Consider the following 20,796-nt stretch of genomic DNA (forward strand, 5'->3'; position numbering starts at 1 on the left):
CACAGAAACAATGCCAGCTGCCTGGTCTTGGTGGAAGTAAATTAGGTCTAACTGTGTGCCACCCTTAATTTCTTATCAGGAAAGGACAGCAAGGTTGGTCAAACTTCTGGAGTAGTTTCTGCCACTGAGGTGAGGAAGGATTGAGTAAGCTAGGACCCTTCGTTCTGGAAAAGATATACCTTCAGGCAGAGAGATATGCCAGAAATCTACAAAATAGTATAGAAAAGGTGAACAGAGATCACTCATTTTGAAACTGGCTCCTTCTAACCTTATGTGATGTTCTCTAGTTTCAAATTGGAAGAGACAAATAAGAGAAGATAGTTCTTCATGCCGAAAGAGCAGACCTGTGGAACTCCTTGCCAGGGATGCCGTGGATGTAAGAAGTTCGTATGGGTTAGAGGGAAAATAAGACGAGTACTAGGAAGAGAGATCCATTGAGGGTTATTAGATAAAGCTTATCAGGCTCAGGAAATCTGAAGTTTGGGACAGCATTTGGATGAAGTAGTCTGTACGCTTGTCCTTTTTGTAGCCTTTCCTGGGGATCTGCTTATGGCCACAGTTGGAGACAGGTTACTAGCTAGCCAGACCCTTATTCTGATCAGTATGACTGTTCTTCTTTTAAGTAACAGGTACCTGAGAGGTGGTGTTTCATTGTTACCAATTATTAAGAATTCTAGCCCTTAATCATGTCCCTGCTGCCAGGCAGAAGTTCACCCACTGAATAAGGTAGTTATTCTTCAATGTCAGCAGTTATTCTTCAGTGGGGAAATGGAACAGAACTGGTTTTTGTTTTTTCCTTCCTTCACAGCATTTTCTTGCTTCAGCAGTAGAGCACAAGCTTTTCTTGTTCTTGCTGTTTTTGTTTATACTGTCTTTGTAAAGCTGACAGAAGCTTACACATCTCTTGCTTTCTATCCACACACAAAAGAAGTGGCAGCCATCAGCCTTTTGCTTTGTATCCACCAACCTACCCACCTCTTCTCCCTGCCCTTTCCTCTACTACTTTCAGGACTGGAAAGGATGAAAGCATAAACTGTGATGTTAGATATAGTTGTATATCTCAAATTCAGCTGCCAGTTAAATGCTGAACTCATTACCTGCTATCTGACCACAATTAATATTTTTCTTCTGGTTGGGCAATTAAATAAAACCACAAATGTATGTTATTACCTAGGTCTCTGGACAAAATGGGGAATGGATCAGTGAAACCCAAGCATCTGAAGCGGCCGGATAGACATGTAGCAAACTTCCCTACTGGCTGTGCTGGCAACTGTAAGTTTTTGAAGGACCCAGCGCTGGGCATCAGTGTGACTGGGCAAGTTGATGTTCTTTGCAGCAGGGTGCTTGAGCTGGAAAAGGAGCTGAAGAGAAAAGATGAAGAGTTACGAGACAGTGAATGCCATGTTGCTGAGCTTCAGGAACAGCTGGCTGTGCAGACTAAGGTCATAGCAGAACTCACCAAGGAACTTCAGAGCAAGTGTATACAGCTCAACAAACTGCAGGATGTTGTTAACATTCAGGGAGAGAGCTCTCTTCAGGCTTCTCCATTTAAAGTGGCTCCAAGGATTAAAGTCTCTGCTAATAGGAGGAGAGGTGCTAAGGAAGGTGTATCTGCAGAACCGACAACATGGCTGTATGATCTGAGCAAGCAGGCTAGGTTTTCCTTTGAAAAAGCAAGAATCAGAAAGGATTCCAGGTGAGCTCACTGCATGCCATTTGTACACTTGTGTTTCTGCCATTGCAATGACATACTCTTCCAGAGAAGTCCTTTCCCATTTCCTGCCTCTGCCCTCCAAAGGGCACTTTCTTCATTCTCTGTTTTCTATACTTTTCATGTCACTGTAGTAGCTAGATGCTGGCTAGGTTTGTGGGGTATTTTTACTAAACAGTGCAGTCAAACACTTTGGGACCTTGATTTCTCTCATTCTTTCAGAGCTCATGAGAACATGTCACAGTTGAGGGTATTCCCACTGGTATGTGAGGAAAGTGTGAGGGTTGTGTAAGTCCTGTGAAGCATGTGTGTGTGGAGGGTCTCACATTACTGCCCTACCTAGAGCCTGAAGAAATGAGAACTTCTGAAGGGCAAAAGGTCTTCTGAGGGAAGTAGGCAGGGCAGGGAATCCACTGCACTTTAACCAAGAAGCATCTGTGTCCCACAGACTTCAGATGAAGAGCAGTGGGTGGCTGATGGCCTCTGTATCTCAGCTGCCTTTGAGGAGAGGCACAAAGGGCTCTGTTAGTTGCTATGTGAATTGTTTCCACTGTCAGCTAAGCACAGCCCAAGCCTCTTCTGAGGTCCAGGCTTGCCTTCTGCTTACCGTTTAAGCTATGCTCTGGAGTACTGAGATGGGCATAAGGCTGGATGCTTCACATAGGCTCAGATTATTACAGTAAGGATGGTTTGGGAAGAGCACCTGACCCCAGCTTAACTCTCTCATGTGCAATATGGATACTTATTCCAAGCTATGTAAAAACAGTGAGTCCAGTGTTGAAATAGTCTGGTACAATATATAACAAAATGGTTTGTACAGGGTGATTATCTTTCTGGAGGCTTTTTTCTGCCTTCCAGCTTCTGGCAGTCATGGTTTAGGGACCTCTCTATTAGGGACCTGAATTTACTTTTTCCTCTTGGAATCCAGTTATACCTCTGCAAAAGCCAGTGGTATCTGGGACAGCAGCTCTGGGACCTTGTGGACAGAGATATCCAGATTAGTATCCTTAAACAAACCCTTAGGCCTGCTTTTACCTTGCAGTATCCCGAATATCTGCCTGAGCATAGTGCTGGCCAGAATAAATATGGACTTTAGCCAGCAGCTCAAGTGTCTCAGATCTGTGGGGAACTGTATTATTTTATGAAGGATTCATGGCACATTTGGATCTGTACTATAACTGACATGATGAAAGTTTTCAGTCTGGATTTAGTTATCATCAGTCATGTCCTGCATTACATGTTAGAAGTGTCTCATGAACCAGAAAGGATGCCTGAGCCACCATCAGGAGCTGAAAGCTTCAGCTAGCAGTATTTTTGCAGAGTAAGGGAACTGTAATAAAATCCTATCTACAGTAGCTTGGCAGTTTCAAAAAACTGTTTCAAGAGTATTCTATTTGTAATTACCTGTCTTCTCCCAGCATGATCTGTGTACTGAAGTCCACCAGCTGGTTTTCTAGCATGCCTTCCAAAAGACAAGACTGTAACAGCACTAAGGAGTGAAGCAAAGAGAATAGCCAGATGATGAGGAAAAAAGTCCACCACAGACATGGCTGTTTAGGACAAATGCAAATATTGCAGCTTACACAGTCTAAATGTAGTGCTGATCATACAGTAGATTAGGTAAGTGGAAGGGGCCAGATGTTTTCTTTCTGGATTCAGGGGCTGAGCACTTTAAAACATTTTCATTTTTGTTGTGTGCTATCTCCATTTTCTTTCTGAAAGAGATACAGTATGACACAGTCAGATAAAAGAAAGAAAGGGGAGAACTTCTTTTTTACTCCTTTCATCTCTTGAAAATCTTTGAATCTGATTCAAAGATCATCTTTGTTAGTAGTAGGGTCCCCATTGATTCATAAGGTTTTAAAATAGACCATTCTTGCATTTATTCTGATCTTGATTCCACTGAAAACAAATTGTTTTGGTTTTGACTGAAAGGGCAGCAAGAGCAGAACATTCTCCCTTTTCCTCCCCACCATTTACAGCTTTTCTATTACTCTGTTTGTACCTTTGCTTCCTTCTGTTCTTTTCAGCACTTTCCCAGTTTCCTTCATTTGCACATGCTTTAATTTTAATTCAAATTCTAGTCTTCTGTGATGGCCGTAAACTTTGATTTGTCTACTAATTATTGTCCTGAGTATAGGTAATGTGAGAATGAAATGGAACTCATGATTTTTGTTTCATTATCTAGTGCTAGAAAATGCACAAACTTTGCCAGAGTAATTAGCATCAGAGACTATTTGCTATGTGTTCTTTACAAAATAAAAAAGAGGTTACTTCTCAAACTGCAGTGAAAAACAAAGTGAAAAATAGTTTGACATTGGACCAATCTTCAGGTTTTAATACAAAAATAGTTATTTGACAAATATGATCAAAGTCTTAGCTGATTAAAGAGCTCATGTAGACTTTCTTCATGTGAGCCAGGATTATGACTGAAGAAAAACATTTTTACAGTACATGTGTTGTATGATGAGGTATCAGAGAGGCTGGAATTGAGGAAATCACTTCTAGGATGTCCTAACTTTTGATTAGATTATGCCACAGATTAAGTAATATTTTCTTATATTAATCTTAATGTTTTACCCAGTGTTCTTAAAAAAATGAATTACAAGATTTAATTGAAAAATAAAAATAAAAATAAACTAAAAAGTTAAAATTCTTCCATGATTAACTTTTGTAGCTCTCTAGCTCTTGGTAGGACATCAAGTGGCAATATTCCTGGGTTTTACTCTTAGTTCCAAGAGCATAGTCCAGTAGTTAGAAAGACAATTAGATAGCCAAGTTTGGAGGTTTTTTTTTTTTTACTGGCATTACAGCAATTAGTTTTATTTTTTTACAGTTTTTTTTTTTTTTTTTTTTAAGTCTAAAGTTACAGGTAAAAGACAGGTAGTTTTGTTTTATATAGAGTTTAGTCCCCAAGAGTTCATGTATTTTTCCAGCTAAGAGTCTGAAACTTAAATCTGTTATAGTATGGATCCTTGTTATCTGCTTTGCAGTAGCGGAAGTGACTTTGTTCAAGCTTTAGGCTTTGAAAAACTAGATAGCTTAGAATGCAATACAGCAAGAATGGCTGCCTTAAGTTAATACAATTATAAGAAATTAAGGAAACCTCAGTTCCTGTGGATAATCAAATTAAACTTAAAGAGCATGCTCAGAAATACTTCAGTCATTTGCAAGTTTGCGTTTATTTTCTATTGCCACAGCCAGCATATTATTAGATGTGTATCTGTGGTAGCTTTTAGGCCTAGGCATAATGCTTTTTTTTTTTTTTTTTTTTAACTTTTTAATCTATTTTATAAACCCACACACATCACATGCTCAGAGGGGAGAATGACTAGATAAATACATATATTTACACTTTCTTCAACAAAACAAGTAATAGTGGAAGACTTTGCTCAGGCATTTTGTAGGGGGGAATCCTTGGGCAAACTGTCTTTTATTCTTCCAAATATTTTGGAAAGTGACAAATGTGAGAAAATATCATCTGTGTTACAGACATAGCAGTGCTGTGTATAGCAGTCAGATATTCCTGTGACATGCACGCAGTTGTTAAAGCCACCATCATCTTGCTATTGAGACACTCAGTGGAGGATCGAGCATCTTGTTTCCTTTCCCAAACTGTAAATACTTTAAGTCAGTCAAATTCAGTCAGTTGCTATATGTGAAAGGACTGTCTGGGAGATTTGACAATCAACTTTGTTGTCCTTAAACCTGACCTTTTCAAGTCAAGTGTCATCTCAGTGTCTAGCAGCAGTCTTCACTGTGTACAGAATTCTGTCCACTGTAATTAAAAACTATTACTGATCCTTTACCCTAACAGCAGCTATAGAGGTGTGTTTAAACATGCCGATGTAAGTGGCTGCTAATGCGGCTTAATGCAGGCCCACTTTCACATAAGGTTACTGCAGAATGTACCTACCGAGTTATGAAAGAAGCTGTTTCAGAAGCAAGGGAAGGGAAGCTCCAGGGGATGTTCCTGAATTTGCCTCAAGTTCAGAATATTGCTGGATGCCTGTAGAAACAGTTGTAGGAACAAACGGCATAATCAAAGATCCATTTTTCAGGGCTTCTGAGTACAATATTTCTGGTTTTGGAATAACTCAACATGACCAATTTTGACAAAAGGCCTAGAAACTTTGCGTGGTGCTGTAACTGTCAAATATGAATGGATTATTTCTTATGTGTATTTAATCTCTTGAAATAGTTGAATAAGTTCATCTTCTCTCTCAGCTTCCAAAAACATGGATTTTCTCAAAGGAAATTTGAGCTTTGAAAAATTTTGGCTAAGGCCTGAAAATTGGAGGGTTTGAACATGGTCTTTTTGAAAGCAGATTCCTCTCAAAATATCTTTCAAATGGGAATTATTTTAACATCTTGGTTTTTTGCCCAAAATTATTCATGTGAGTGTTACCAAGTATCTGTGTCTGCAGGGCTTGCTTCTACAACTTGCAGCCTCCATCAGCAATACTTAAGCCACCTATGTAAAGTCCCTTCCCACTGTGGGCTTAGGATCTTGACCCTAGCCATTATTGGATGGGGAATGAGAACTATACTTAATACTTAACATTTATGTCCCTTACCAGTGAAGGACAGCCTAAATCCACAATCTTTCATGTTACTAGCAGAAAAATACATGAATAGAAAGCATTGCTCCATAAAGGATACATCATGTCTTTGTACTTGTGTGATGACAGATTCATCTGTCTTAGGATGGGAATAATTGGGCAATCCTGTCATCAAAAGCTTCTTTGACAGGCAAGTGCTATTTCTGGGGGTGTGATTAGGAATATATTCAAAGAGAGATACATCAACAACAGCTAATAGCAGAGAGAAGAATGAAGTCAGGAGAAGGGTACTACAGCAGGTGGTGAAAGATAGCTAATCCTACTAGTGGTAGGACTTAGAGAAATACTTCAAAAAAGACAAACGTAGGTGTGGAGCCRTACACCCCCTTTAGCTTTGAAAAGTATTCACAATGGCAGTGGCTAGCAGGAGTATAAGGTTAAGTACTTTGTCTTTCCTGGAAAACTTGTTACTTCCAGCAGCTGTTCTTAAAACTGGTATAGGTATTGGGGAAGCTGAGCAAAACAGTTGAGAACTGCTGTTGTAGAGAGCTGGCATGCTGTGCTGGTGGCCCATGAAATCAGCAAGCAACTGATGCAGAACCTGAACCATGGTTTTGATCATCTTATATCCTCCACTGCGTAGCCAACAACACTCTCTGAAAACAGTATTGCCTTCTGTTCTGTATCTCTGGAAGCTACAGCACTTGCTATTACATATCACTTCATCAGCCATTTCTATCCCTTATTGCAGTATTGTGTGCATGATGTAGGGCAGGATCAATTAAATATCATTTTTAGCAGAAAATTAAGTTAGAGATTATAGTCTAATATAACTGTTTCTTTTGGAAGGCAAGTTTTTACAATTTGTATTTCAGGCTCTAAGTACTATCATTACCATACCTATCAGATTTTATTTTCTGGCCTCTTGTTATTACCATTATTGCTTTTCAAGCATTGTATGCCTAGTAAGGCAGGTAGATATGACTTATTCATTCCTAGATTCCCCCTCCAAAGATTTGTCCACATGACCTAATTTGATGATAGCCTTTTGTTGAGTTGAGTTTTGTTGAGTACAAGCAAGAAGATGCTTCAGAAAGTTGTAAGGCTATTTACTTTGTTAGGCAGCTTGATTATACATGCAGAATAGGAACATTGGGACTTAAAGGTATAGGTTGTCTTTCACTTCAGCTGTGAAGAAAAATCCATTCAGTAGGTCCATAAAAGCTCCATCAGTGCTCCATTTGATTAATTGCATTCCTTTCTGTCATGGATTCAAAGCAGTGCTGTACATCTAGGGCTTTAGTAGGAAGCCCTTGACCTAAAACATACTTGAGCCAATCAAAATTGATAGATTGCCCAACATGACAGAGAGCTCTTTATCCCCTTCACTCAGTTGGTCATACATCCTGTTTTTCCTGTATTGTCTCCCTAAAATCCAGCCACCCGGCTCTTCCACTAGCAGCTCTCATCCCTGCAAGCACTCCATTTACCTGTCAGTATTTGCTATTCCTGAAGGTGATACAGAGGAGCTGTACCAGGGAGCAGCAAGAACAGGGCTGCTCCACAAGAGAGGGTGATCCAGATGCTAAAGACAGCTATAGCACAGGCAATGAGCACTTTCACTGACCAGGCCACAGACTCACCCAGTCCAAGCAGGGTGGTAATAACACCATCCCTTGGAAGTCCCATCTAGGGAGCCTAGTCAGGAGTATCAGGAGACAGGATACAGCAGAGGTCCAAGGTCTCTCCAGAAGGCAAAAACAGGACTAGAGACAAGGCCACAACCGAGATCTGATGGCCATCCAGGAAATAAAGCCAGAGAAATCATTTAGCAAGGAGGCAAAGCCCAGGCCTGAGCTAAAATAGAGCAGCCAGGCCAATGGGCAAAGGATGCGTGGGTGGTGGGCCCAGGTGAAGCTGGTCAGGTCAAGTAAGGCTTATTACCACCCTCAAGGCCCTGACTGGCTGGCTTTTGGTCACAAGTGTGCCTACTGATGATTTTTCAAAGACATTTCAACAAAACATCCCTCAATGGCTGTAGTTTGCTGTAGCTTTACCAAAGGATGGTACAATATAAATGCTTTTCCCCAGATGCTGAATTTCAGAAAGCAAGGAGGTCAGCATTAATGGCTACGTACTTATATGCACAAGCCTTTGTCTCATTTTTGTTCTTCTGATTACACCCTAAACATTCCAAAATGCAGTAGAGGGAAGAGTTGTTTTGGGAAGACTCCTTCCATACCTGGTCATTCTTAAGGAGATGGTACATTTGTCATCCCACATGGGCAGACTACTACAGGAATTTTACTCAGGACCTTTTGTGCTGTTTATTGTCATCAGTGCAAAAGAAGAAGGAAGCAGACATAGCAGAGGCAGGAGGAGTTTTGCGCGGAGATGGACAGAGGGCAAAGAACAGTGCAGAAAGGATCTGCATTAACACCCCCACCACCACCTCCCCTGGATCTTGGGACTTTCTTGTGAAGGTGGAGGAGATGTTCAGCAGGTATTCTGCAGCTGACCTTCAAGTCATTTCCTGGTCATGGATCTGTTCTGTAGCTATGAACAGGGAATGTCACGCAATCAATGTCATTTTGCTGGCACAAGTGAAGTTCTCTGTAGTCATTTTTTTAATCAGGCTCATTTACAATTTGCTCTGCTTTCTCCCTTCTGAGACTTGTAACATCCTCCTAGGGACCTGCAGCACTTGTTAATTGTGTTTCTGCATATTTTTCTTTCCTTGCTTGCTTTTTCCTCACCGCAAAGGAGGAAAACTTGATGAGGCTTTACTACCATCAGTGTTGAATTTAACCTTATTTCTATTATCAGTATTATGTTTTTGCTGGGAATTAAAAAAAATGCATTAGAGTGTTAGAAAAGTAGGCCTGATTTTATAAGGGGTTGCCATTCCTATATAGGCAGCGGCCTACCTTTCACATTTCTTTCCTTCAGGTAAGCAGGCTGTGTGCCTTAGTGATGCAGTGGGGGAAGAACATGGTGGAAAACAGTGCAAAACTTTCTGAGGAGCTTGCCTTCTAGTGCATCTTTTTACATCTAACCTGATGCTTTCTGCAGTTGGGGTCACACAGAGGGAAAGAGGCTGTGATGTAGCGTGTCAATGGGATGCGTATTAGCTGCAAGGACTGTAACATGAGTCAGTGGTACCAGTCATGCTGTCAGTGTTTGAACTGAGAGGAAACATCTTGAAAGGAATGAATGTCTGGTGAATAGTATACCCCAGCCATGCTGGATCTGTTAAACCTGGTTTTTGATTGAAACTAGTGAGAAGAAGCTCATCACGGATGCCCTGAATAAAAATCAGTTCCTGAAGAGACTGGAGCCTCAGCAGATCCGAGACATGGTGGAATGTATGTATGAAAGGAGTTACCAGCAAGGGAGTTACATCATCAGACAGGGAGAGCCAGGCAATCACATTTTTGTACTCGAAGGTGAGTGCTGCTTGTTTGTACAATGCACATGTGCCAGAAAGAGGAAAGTCACTTAGAAGTCTCTGCAGGAGACCTTGGTGTTGACCTTTCTGCTCCTGAATCATTCATGCTGGCCCTGCTGAGGGCAATGGGAGTTTTACCAGGGAGTTTTTTTGTGAAACGGAGTGAGGGCAACAGAAAGTGCCTTAGAAACTTCTACCTTGATGTAATGCTATTTCCTGTGTAAAAGAACTTGAGAGGCTTCTTTCATTTGGAAAGCCTAGAGGCCAGCAAAGCCTAGCTGTTGTAGATACAGCCAAACCTCTCTTGTCCAAAAGAAGAGCAGGTATAGTTTAAATCCCAGAAAGCTGCTCTATGGTGAAACCATTTCTAAAATAAACTCACTTTTCAGTATTCCTAAGAGCTCTTCCCAGTTTCCTATGTGTGGGATCTTAAGGGATGAGGTCTGAGTTAGCTATTCTGAGTTCAGGGCTTTTTTTTAAAGCCAGCTGCTTGTTTTTTCTGAGGAAAAAAACAAACTTTGGCCTAAGACAACCTCATAAAATAACACCAGCAGGTCTGAAATTACCTTGCTGCTGTCTTCTTTGTTGACTGCTGCTGTTCCATCACTCAAACCTAAATTAACAGCATGCAGAAATCAGCTGTACTGGAGTTAAACACCTGGGAGTTACTCATGGAGGAAATGTGCTCTTTCATCATCCCATCACTAAAAAAAAAAAAGACAGTATTAAAAAAAAAGAAACTTGTATTTGTAATTCATTTGCAAACTGCATTAATTCTGAATTGCTAGGAGGTCTAGCAGCTCTTAAGAATTAGAGTTCATGCTGTAGGGAGTATGAAAGTCTGCTCTGTTGAGGCAGGAATATTGAAGCCAGAAGCATACATGCACACATCAAAAAGCACATCTGCTATCTTCTGGCTTCATGTAAATGGGTTAGTGTGAAAAATTGGTGGTAGCTGTGCTTGTGTAGCACAAATGGTGCAGGGAGAAAGGGGAGGCAGGGCTCGTAATGGGGAAGTTTTATTCTTATTAAGCAAAATGATAAAATTTTGAAAAACAGGTGAAATTTTAAGAAGGATTTGTGAGCCCAGAAGTTTGCTGGCACAGTAGCCTTCTTTTTCTGGGGAGGTAATAAGTGTCCTGGAGAGAAGAGAGCCAAACTTTCAGAGCGTGTTTAAGGGAGGGTTTTCTTGGGCCATAAACCGAAGAAGAAATTCAGACTTTCTTTGACTTCCGCTAAATGTATAGTAAGGCTCAAGGACATTTCTTAAAGGAGGCAATAACTTGCTTTTCCTTTTTCTGCTCTCCCCTACATTCTGCACATACATACACACACATGCATATGAACAGTTTCTCTTATGAGCACTGTTGTAAGACTGGTTTGTCTAGACCACATTAGGTTATCTCAACCAGTACTGACTGTTCTGTTGTAGCAAAGGTTTATCCCATCAAGGGTTTAGAATTATTCTTTTCCATGTCCTTTTTGGTGTTGAAAAGTTTGTCTCATCTTTCCCTCTCTTCCACACCAAAACCTTTGACTAGCAACACATTAAAAAAGAGATTTCTCTCCACTGGTTTATACCTGTGTTTCAAAGTTCTGTTTGCATCATTGCTCCCATGCCTGTATTCCAGAGAGCAGGGAAGCCAGGACTGTATTGATTTGTTTACCCTTCACTCTGTGTAGTAGAGTTCAGTTTTTATGCGTGTCATCCTGATGATTTTTGACAGAGGGCAATCTGGAAGTCTTTCAGCAGAACAAGCTACTCTCCTCAATACCTGTGTGGACAGCATTTGGTGAACTAGCCATTTTATACAACTGTACGCGGACAGCCTCTGTGAAAGGTATGCAAGGTTTATTATGACAATGTTCCTCAAAATAAAAACAGTATGTACTATTGTGAAGTCTCTGTTGTATCCTGTTTTTTTCTTGGAAGTCATCATTTAATAGATGTCCGCATGTGCTGACTATCTACAGTAAGTTCCCATTTCCTTCTCTGAGTTCTTCCTGCCTGGGGAATCTAATACTATGGCATGAATATATTTCCATCTCGAAGAATGATCTTTGATAAAGGATCAGACGTCTCCAAAGTCTTTGGTGAGCCAAATCTGTACAAAGCTAATGCTAAGGAAGGCTTATGTTTAAAGTTGAAATGATTTAGTAGGAGCGATGGTTTTTGGCTGTTACGCTTTTGTTTCAAATGCAACCTGGAGGTTTACATTACAGTGAGTTTAAAAAGATTTCAGAACCGTGTTTTTTTTAATAGAGCAGATAAAGCCTAACTCAAGAGGAAATAAAAGACATAGGAATTTGTTGCTTTTGTACTTCCTTAAGTTCTGTATCGTTAAGTTATTGAGTCTTGCCAGGATCCATTTTCACTTTTGAGCTTTGTTTTAATGGGGAAGGAGAGGGGACAGAAAAGTAGAGCTCTAGAATTTGTGTTCAACTGAGTAAAACATTATTATTGTAGCTGTAAAATTGGTTGGTTTTTTTTTCTTCTAACTAGTTATTTTGATTCTAATTTCTTCCTTTTGAAAATGCTGAATGCCTGTGTTAGGGGTAAGTGGTATTGGATCTCTGCACATCTATTTGAAGGTGGATTTAGAAAAGGAATACTTCCCTGGATCAGTCTAGGAGACTGCCTTGTGAAAAGAAGATCCCATGTGTCTCATATTGCTGAGAACAGTTCCACCATGCTTATTCCTGTGTATGCCACCAAAATCATTCCTGTGTGTTTATGACACAGACGATCAGGAGTGACTGGAATGGTTAGTAAGGTATCATTTTAATTCTGTAGCAGGCAGTGGAGTGACTTGAATATTACACAGGAGGAGATAGACTACTGATGTGACATATACAGTGTAGCCTTTTCTCTTTAACATGATGTGACTTAAACTTTTCAATTGCTTCAAGGCAAGTTTCAGAAGGTTTTACCTATCATAAAGAAATGTTCTTCAACATGAATCCCTGTAAAAAAAAGGTAATAATGCTCTGCATCTTAGTGCACAGTTCCTTAATGTGCAGGCAGAGGCCAAATTCTGTTTTCCTTTTCATAGACTTGACGTAGGAATAACTTGACTGAATACTGGATTACTGTGAAATCTCTCTGACTAGAAAGCTAAACAGGCCTATTCAGACATGCAGTGGGTAACGCTGGGTGGAGGTCTGACCTGACACTCAGGAGAAGTTAGAGTCTGATCCCAAAGAAGGTAGGGGAAGAGATGAAACTCCTAGGTGAGACGTATCTCTTCTCCAGGCCTGGCCTTCTCCGAGGCAAATACTGGCTTTTGCTTTGTGTTTACAGTGCTGACCAGGATGGAGTTGTTAGGTAGTGCTGTGATATAAATATCCATCTTCCTGCATAAGGCTGGGTTTTAATCCATTAAGCACCCCTTGATTCCTTTTCTAGCCTGCCATAATTATTCCATGGCAAAACAGTAAGTGATCAAAGACAGCTTTAATTCATCTTCCCCATGTCCCACTCTCCACCATTCCGTAAAAATAACTTGGTTTTGGAGGTTAATATCTGTTCTTGTCTAAATCTGCAGGAAGCCTGAAACACTGGTAAGTATGAAGAGTTCGTGTTGTCTTAAAAAGGAACAAATGGAACCAAAGAAGCTGTTCATTTTAAAAGCTGCTGGTCTTTCTCCCTGCACCCGGTTTAAGCATTTCATCATTGCTGCCTATGCAGATGGAAGTTATTATATTTAATCGGTTTTTCTGTGGCCGCCTGATAAACAGAACAGCATCAATAATTTGATTATTTTTCTTACTTGTGCACTGTTCTATTTGACTGTGTTCCCTGTTTTCCTTTTTGCATGCTGTACACCATTAGCATTGTAAAGGTCCTGCATAGCAAGATGTCATGCTATTTTAGACCTTTGTTAATGTTAATTGGTTTTTAGGTAGCTCATTTCGGACAAGAAAGGGTGTTTGAATACCTAAAATCACTGCAGAAATTCCCCTCCACCCATCCCCATTAGCTTTCCTGTGTTTCTTGTAGTGGAGAAAGAGCAGTGCAAATGCCTTAACTGAGCATGACTAGTAAATACATCTGGAAAACTTTTTACTGAGGCTGGATCTAGTAAACCCTTTACCTGCAGTCTTTGGAGAACACCAAGTGAAGGAGTTTAGCCAGAGAGAGCATTTTAATGGCTGGTACTACCCAGCAACATCTTTATATGCAGTAGCTGTATTTGAACATGGGAACATGATTTTCTGCTAATTTGTTTCTAAATTCCTTCCTCTATCTCATCTTTGAGATTGCAGTTGTTTTTCTAGCTGTGTAATTGCTTTCTTCAGGAAAGGTGCAAGATACATGAGATGGGTTCTCATTAGCTTTCATACTTGCCATTCCTTCGTGCAAAGGAAACTGAAAGATGTTGTTCAGGATAAAAACAAAACCAAAACAAAACCTTTGTTCTCCCTCCCAGCATCCAGAAATAATTTTTTTGAGCTAAAATATTTTTTGAGCTGATTTTTTTTAAGCAAAAGTCTGATGGCAGTTGAGAGTATATCTGTGCGTCAGGGTTACATATTGAGACTAATAACTGATCTTGTGCATCATTTTAAACCTGGGATTGTTCTTTCCTGTAAAAATGGTTTTCTTTGTTTCTGCTAAGTTGGTAAACTGAGGGAATCAGTTGTTCCAGCTTTTTCTGGAGCTTTCTTTAACCCAGAGAAAAACAATTTTGTTCCTTCATAAGACAGAAGTAAAAATGCTGAATATAACGTAGCATCTTTTTAAAGAAAAGAGATTAAATTAAATGGAATCACCTTATTTTGCTTAAAAATAGGAAGTGTAATGTGTCCTATTGTGTCAGCTATTACACACAGAGGCCACTTAGTGCTTTGTGTCTATGATGYTGGATCTCACATGTGCTTTCCATATTAATATTTTGATTACCCTTCCAAAGGTAATCAGTACTTTCTAATATCTTGATTACCATTTATTCCCTTATGAATAGGCTTAAGATGGAGGAAAAATGTGACAGGATCACTGGATTCCATTAAATGAAATTAATTTCTTGACTTCTGTTATTCCTATTTTATTGTGTATCTCATAAATATTTGCATGTAATCGGAATTAGAGATGGACCCAAGCCGTAGTATTCAACACTTAGGTCATGAGTTTTGGAACCTTAGGCCAAGGGTTTGGTGTTTTTTGTTTTTTTTTCAAATGAGCTCTTTTACAGGTTAGATTGCAATCCTGGAGTGAGAATACTGTCCATGATTAAGAACAGATTTTCACAAGCATTCAGCCCTGTGTATGCCCATAGTAAATGGCTAGGTTTTCAAGGTAATTCAGCTTGTTGGGTTGCATGGAAAGTGCTCAGTGGAGGAACCATGTGGAAATCTAAGCCTTATTTTTGTGACCATTGTTTAAATGGGAGCTGAATTCTTTTAAATGTCTACTTGCAGTAGATACTGAATATTTGAAAATCTGGCCTTGTGCTTTTTTGAAGAGCTGGGCTCTATTGTGCCATGTCCTGATGCTGACGAATCTTTCATCAAGTCACTAGGAAACATTGTTGGTTTTGTTGTTTGTTTGTTTTTCTAAAGCAATCACCAATGTTAAAACATGGGCATTGGACAGAGAAGTGTTTCAAAATATCATGAGGGTGACAGCACAAACAAGACAAGAGCAATACAGAAGCTTCCTTAGAAGGTAAACATAATACATTTCTATTTCTAAGTACCAGTTTAGATTACTTTATAAAGTGCACAACAGTATTGTGCCTTTCTTAGAGAGAGAGAGACAGAGAAAGAGGTGACCTTAATGCAAAGGGCCTCGATAACCTAAATATTTACCTCTGTTAATTTTTGGAGGATTCACAGAAACGTTTTTCTCATTTTGATTTGTTTTCTCCTGCATCACATTATGAAACAACAATATGTGCTTGATGAAATGAATGCTTTTAAGTAACAGAACAAATGTATAGCAAGGCTATGTGGCTAGAAGTAGAAACAGTATATGAAATAAATAAAATTAACAAAATCTTCCAACAGGATGTTAATTTGCAGCTTGAGTAGATTAAGTGGGATATTCCTCAACTCTTGGAGCCTGGAACAGCACATCTCTCTTAATTTATGAACTAATTCCAACATAAATTCCTGGTCTAGGAAATCTGTAGAGAGGTAGTATAGAATAATTCTCTCTCCTGAAGGGAACGTTGGGAGATGTACGATGCTTTTCCTTTAGGAAGAAGGTCAGATTAGATGTTCCAAACCACAAGTAGCTGATTTAGTATTTTTCTTACTTTCTTTAGAGAGAATGGCCATTCTGATATGGTTTCCAAATGAGATCTCAAGCCTGGCCATGCATAGGATGTTTTGTGCGTTTTTGCATTCACTGCTTGTCTCCACATTTATTTCTATAAATATTTCTGTGTTGGGACCCATTAACTAGAGAGCACTATCATTTCCTGACTTTTACAAGTTGGGGGTTCAGGACGGAACGTTATTTTTCATTCTTAGCAGCAAGTTCAGTAAGTGATGTCCCTGTGGTTGTATTCTCTTTTCATAGTTGCCAAAGTAGTTCTGAAGTTTTCACCTGTATTTGATTTTGCAGTTTCTGTAGTGCATTTGAAAATATATTATTGGAGTAGTACAGTGTCTTGTTCTTCACAATAAATTAGGGATTCTGTATGACTGAATTTTGACATTATTTTGAAAAAATGCACCTGCCAGAGCTTTTTTCTCACACCAGAATGCAAAGCTGATTGACAAGCTCACCAACATTTGCCACATTTCCCTAATCTGTGCAAGTTCGGTTTATCCAAAAAGCAGGTTTAGAATGTTTGAGCCTTATATGTTATATATTTTGTGTTTTGTATAGCTGCACTAGTTTATAAAATGTGGTTGTACAAACTGTAGAGATGAGAAGAGACTGTGAAAAAAATATTAATGATAATTATTTTTGTTCGTTTGCTTTGCATTTCTGCTTTTTGGAAGCGTGTCCCTGCTGAAAAGCTTACCTGAAGATAAATTAACCAAGATCATGGACTGCCTGGAGGTGGTAAGATATTGTTAAGTTTTTCTAAACAGTGTTCAATAAGCTTTAAAAAAAAAAAAGAAGAAATAAAATAAGTAAAGAAAATAAAAATAAAGGAAATTGTATCTTTAATACAGCAGTGTTTTTAGAGTGGTCAGAGCAGAATTTCAGGCTGGCAGCAAGTAACATTTAGTGGCATCAAAATAAGTTATATCTTTGGACTCTAAGAAGTCAAACAAGTAGATCAGAGGATGCACAATCTAGCCTGAATCAGCATTAAGCACAAAGAGATTTTGATATATTTTTCCTCAGTTTCCCCTGCTTCATAAGGATGATGCCAGTGTTAACATTTTTTTTAAAACAAATAACACACTGCTGCTTTAAGATATATTATAGTTTGTCCGTCATGCTTTAAATAGTGGAGTGGTTGCATATTATTATGGGATGCAATATGTGCGGGAGGTAGGAAGTTAAACCCTGATGGAACGTTCAGATGTTTTAAGAAATCTGCATAGTAATCAGATTTTTCAAGTGTCTCTGTTTTSCCCAACAGGAGTACTATGACGAGGGAGATTATGTTATTCGGGAAGGAGAAGAGGGCAGTACCTTCTTTATCATAGCAAAAGGAAAGGTAAGATTTACTAAGGCTAACTGTTAGTATGCAACACATATGAACATCTGTATGTCAAAAGCTGTCTTGAGGGGCTGGTCTTCAGTAAAAACTGTGCAGAGTTTCCAAGTATGTTAAATTCACACTACTGTGATAAGAGCCAAGAGTGGTGTATCAAACATGAGAGTCTGATTTTCATTTACAGTGAAGCCATGATATACTGTTCTAATTATAATGTAATTTAAGTGTCTTCTAAAGCCTCTTGATACTGCTGTGGAGATGTGAAGTCAACTTTTTTAAATGGTCCCATGTCATCTTCTGGGTGTTGCAGTATCTGACAGGGAAAAAGCAGATTTCTGAAATAATGGAGAAGTGATGGAGTCCGAGGTACCAGGCTCAATGGAGATGGGACTTTCAGGTGACTCAGTCAGGATCTACTTCCTTTCATTTGTTACTCCCTGAGGAGTCAGCCAGCGGCCTTTATCCTTGAACTGTTACATTGGGTGCTGGCACAAGGCTCTAAAGAACCAAAGCAGGAGTATTTTCATCAGTAAGGTTCCAGTAAACATGTCATGTTTCCAAAAGGTGTCTGTGTCTGAAGATGCTTCTTCTTTTTTTTAATGGGTGTGGGCAGAAGTAGCAAGTGTGCTCATGTGGAAGCGGCTCCGTCGGTGCAGCAATTGCTATGTATGACAAATGTTCATGAAAACTCAAACAAATGAATGACGTGTCTAAAATTTTAGTGATAACATCTGTTAAAAGCTTGTATTGTGAGCCTGAAGTTTGATTGTTTTGGTTCTGGGCTGTCTCAAGTTCTAACAGTGTTTGAACCTGAGTTACGAAAAGGCCTTTGAGGAACTTCACCTCAGAACAAGAGTTGAATAGAGATTTGTTGTTGTTGAGCAAATCTTTTCTGAAGATTTTAAGGAGACTGTTTTGAAATTCAAACATCAGTAGGAGCCAAGTTCCACTTATAATCATAAATAAGTTTATTTTATGGTATTTTTAAACCAGTGGAGTTATTCAAAACAATAAAAAGTTGTTTGAGGAGCTAATCAATACGATTTGCTTATTTTTTAAACTAAGAATGGTGTTAAGATGTGTAGAATACTCTAAAATACTGATAAAATGCATGCAAATATAAAACTGATTATTTTGTAGATTCTGTGGGCTGATTTATTTGTAAAGGTGAAAAATGTTGGTTACCATTTCTGGAGGCTCTCTGTTTAACTGGTATGATAAAAAGCTCACATGATGTCTGCCCACTGTGGGAACTGAAATATCTTTCAGTTTTTCATTGAAATTGGGATTTGTGTTGCTCTGTTTTAAAGGGTGGGAAGAGAAAATGGTGAGGGGATGGTAATAATAAATATATTAATTTTTTCCATCTCTCAGCTAAAATCTGGGAGAGGCTGGGGTCTGTTTTATGGTTTTCATTTTTGAGGGGAGAGAGTAATTATATTTATTTGTAACTCTTAATGAAACATTGTTGAGCTTTAGGCATCTATGAAATATACAGAAAAGAAGGGGAAACCATGGGTTGCTTTGAATATTATTGTGCTAAATTTTTGTTCCTCTACTTTCCAGGTGAAAGTTACCCAGAGTACTGCAGGTCACTCGCAGCCTCAGCTGATTAAGACTCTACATAAGGGAGATTACTTTGGGGAGAAGGCTTTGATTAGGTTAGTGCGCACTGTCTGATTCATACTGTATAGTATTTCAATTGACCTATCAAGGTGTGTCTGACTATACACCTCATGACTGTTTTGAATATAAGTTTTGGGTTGATTGTCAAGCCATCAGCCAGAAGCAATGGCTAGATTTATTGGAATATTTTGCTTTTTGGAGAGAGAACTTAAAAGACACACTGTCACCTACCTTTTATCTACTCTGAAAAGGCAAATGCCAGCCCTCTCTGCGGTGTTGCTTAGTGTTTGTCTTTCAGTAGAAGCTGTGATGGAAATGTGTTGTGCCGGGTTCTGTATGACTCCTAGCATGCAAGAGTTACATCATTACCAGACAAGGTTTCCATGCCAGTGCCTGTGATAACAAGAAACAGAGSAAAGCAGTAGAGAAAAGCCATGGTGTATGAGCCATGTAGCTTCTTCCAAGAAAATGTATCCAGGCTTTCCTGAGATATCCAAAGGTCTTAATTTRTTTTCCCTATACTTCACCAGATGTTGCAGCTGGGCTCTAGATAATTTTCACCCATACGGCACAAACAGTGCTTGCAATAAATAAATAAAAACAACCCTTTAAGCAGTGGAGAACTTTTTTGTGCTCATTATCTTAAGCATTCCCTTTCTTTAATTTCTTTTCTCTGTGTATTTGTTGGCTGTCAGAAGCCTCAGAAATGTTTGTAGCATTCATATCTCATAGGTTATCTTAAGACCTTGAGAAGAAAAAAATCTGTATTTTTTAGCAACCAACCAGACAGGTAAATTTACATAGGACATAAATATTTTCCAGTAAGCTTTCTTTATCCCTTCTCACAACTGAAAGGATGGCAAATATGAATAATGTACAGTGAACTCCGAAATACCTATTGGCATAAAACAGTCACTAGAAAATCAAACAATGGAAAGAAAACTGCACCTCTTCTTAGAGCTCAGGTCTGTTGTTTTGTCTCACGTTTGGTCACTGAAGTGTGTGATTTGGCATTAAGTAGTACTGTAAGTACTTTAGGCTACCTAAATGTGAAAATAATTCTCTCCTTAAGAAGGCATTTACTTACAGAAATGGGATTGAGGAATTCTCACACAGCTTACTGAACAACAACAACAAAAAGATTAAGGAACTTAAAAATATTCATATCATCAATCAAATTAGTTTCTGGTCCCCTTTGTGTTCATTTCTATGAATATTTATGTGGATGATTGAGTAGGAATGTTTTATCTCTGAAGATCAGTTCTGAAATTAAAAAAAGGGCAGTCAATCCCGTTGTAATGCTAATTACATCTCATCCTAATTTCTTGGAAAGTTGCTAGAGTCATGATCCAAACCCTATTGAAACTGGAGGAAATACTGTGCTAGATGATAATAATGAACTATTAAAATGCTGGAATTGTGGATTTGGTTTAGCAGTGCTTATCCAAACACAGACTGCAGAGGCCTTCCAGGAGTTTCACCTATCGCAACAGTGACACTTCCTGGGAACAGTGTGGGATACTTCCAGGATTTCAATATGCTTCTAAATTCTTTCTAATCTGTTTCAATTCCTAGTGATGATGTCAGATCAGCCAACATTATTGCAGATGAAAATGATGTGGAGTGCCTTGTTGTAGATAGAGAGTAAGTACCACGCTATGGTTTAATGAAAGGTCTCTTTCAGTAGGTCATCAGCAAGATGTGACTTCAGTGTCACACCAGTGTCACATAACCACAATTTTTTCTTAAGTGAATACCGAGTAAGTGCTCCACTGTGGTTATGCTTGAGACAAAGACCTAATGACAAGAGGCTCACAGAAGGTGTGG

At 39.1% G+C, this 20,796-nt stretch overlaps 1 protein-coding gene across 4 annotated transcripts in view; it reads left to right on the top strand.

The window, feature by feature from the left end:
• The first annotated feature begins 1,187 nt into the window (after nucleotides 1-1,187).
• Nucleotides 1,188-20,796, top strand: part of PRKG2 (protein kinase cGMP-dependent 2) — a 31,662-nt gene continuing 12,053 nt past the window's right edge. For 2 of the 4 annotated variants that reach the window (XM_026089672.1, XM_026089674.1), the window contains exons 1-9: nucleotides 1,188-1,260; nucleotides 1,321-1,696; nucleotides 9,553-9,719; nucleotides 11,449-11,562; nucleotides 15,281-15,386; nucleotides 16,673-16,736; nucleotides 17,266-17,343; nucleotides 18,910-19,004; nucleotides 20,545-20,613. In XM_026089672.1, the coding sequence (XP_025945457.1) occupies nucleotides 1,188-1,260; nucleotides 1,321-1,696; nucleotides 9,553-9,719; nucleotides 11,449-11,562; nucleotides 15,281-15,386; nucleotides 16,673-16,736; nucleotides 17,266-17,343; nucleotides 18,910-19,004; nucleotides 20,545-20,613 (1,142 nt within the window). Of the gene's footprint in view, nucleotides 1,697-9,552; nucleotides 9,720-11,448; nucleotides 11,563-15,280; nucleotides 15,387-16,672; nucleotides 16,737-17,265; nucleotides 17,344-18,909; nucleotides 19,005-20,544; nucleotides 20,614-20,796 lie in introns of all 4 variants that reach the window. The other 2 variants (XM_026089673.1, XM_026089671.1) reach the window with 2 other exon arrangements.

This window comes from Apteryx rowi, unplaced genomic scaffold, assembly GCF_003343035.1.
Source record: "Apteryx rowi isolate R43461 unplaced genomic scaffold, aptRow1 scaffold_827, whole genome shotgun sequence".
Taxonomy (NCBI): Eukaryota; Metazoa; Chordata; class Aves; order Apterygiformes; family Apterygidae; genus Apteryx; species Apteryx rowi.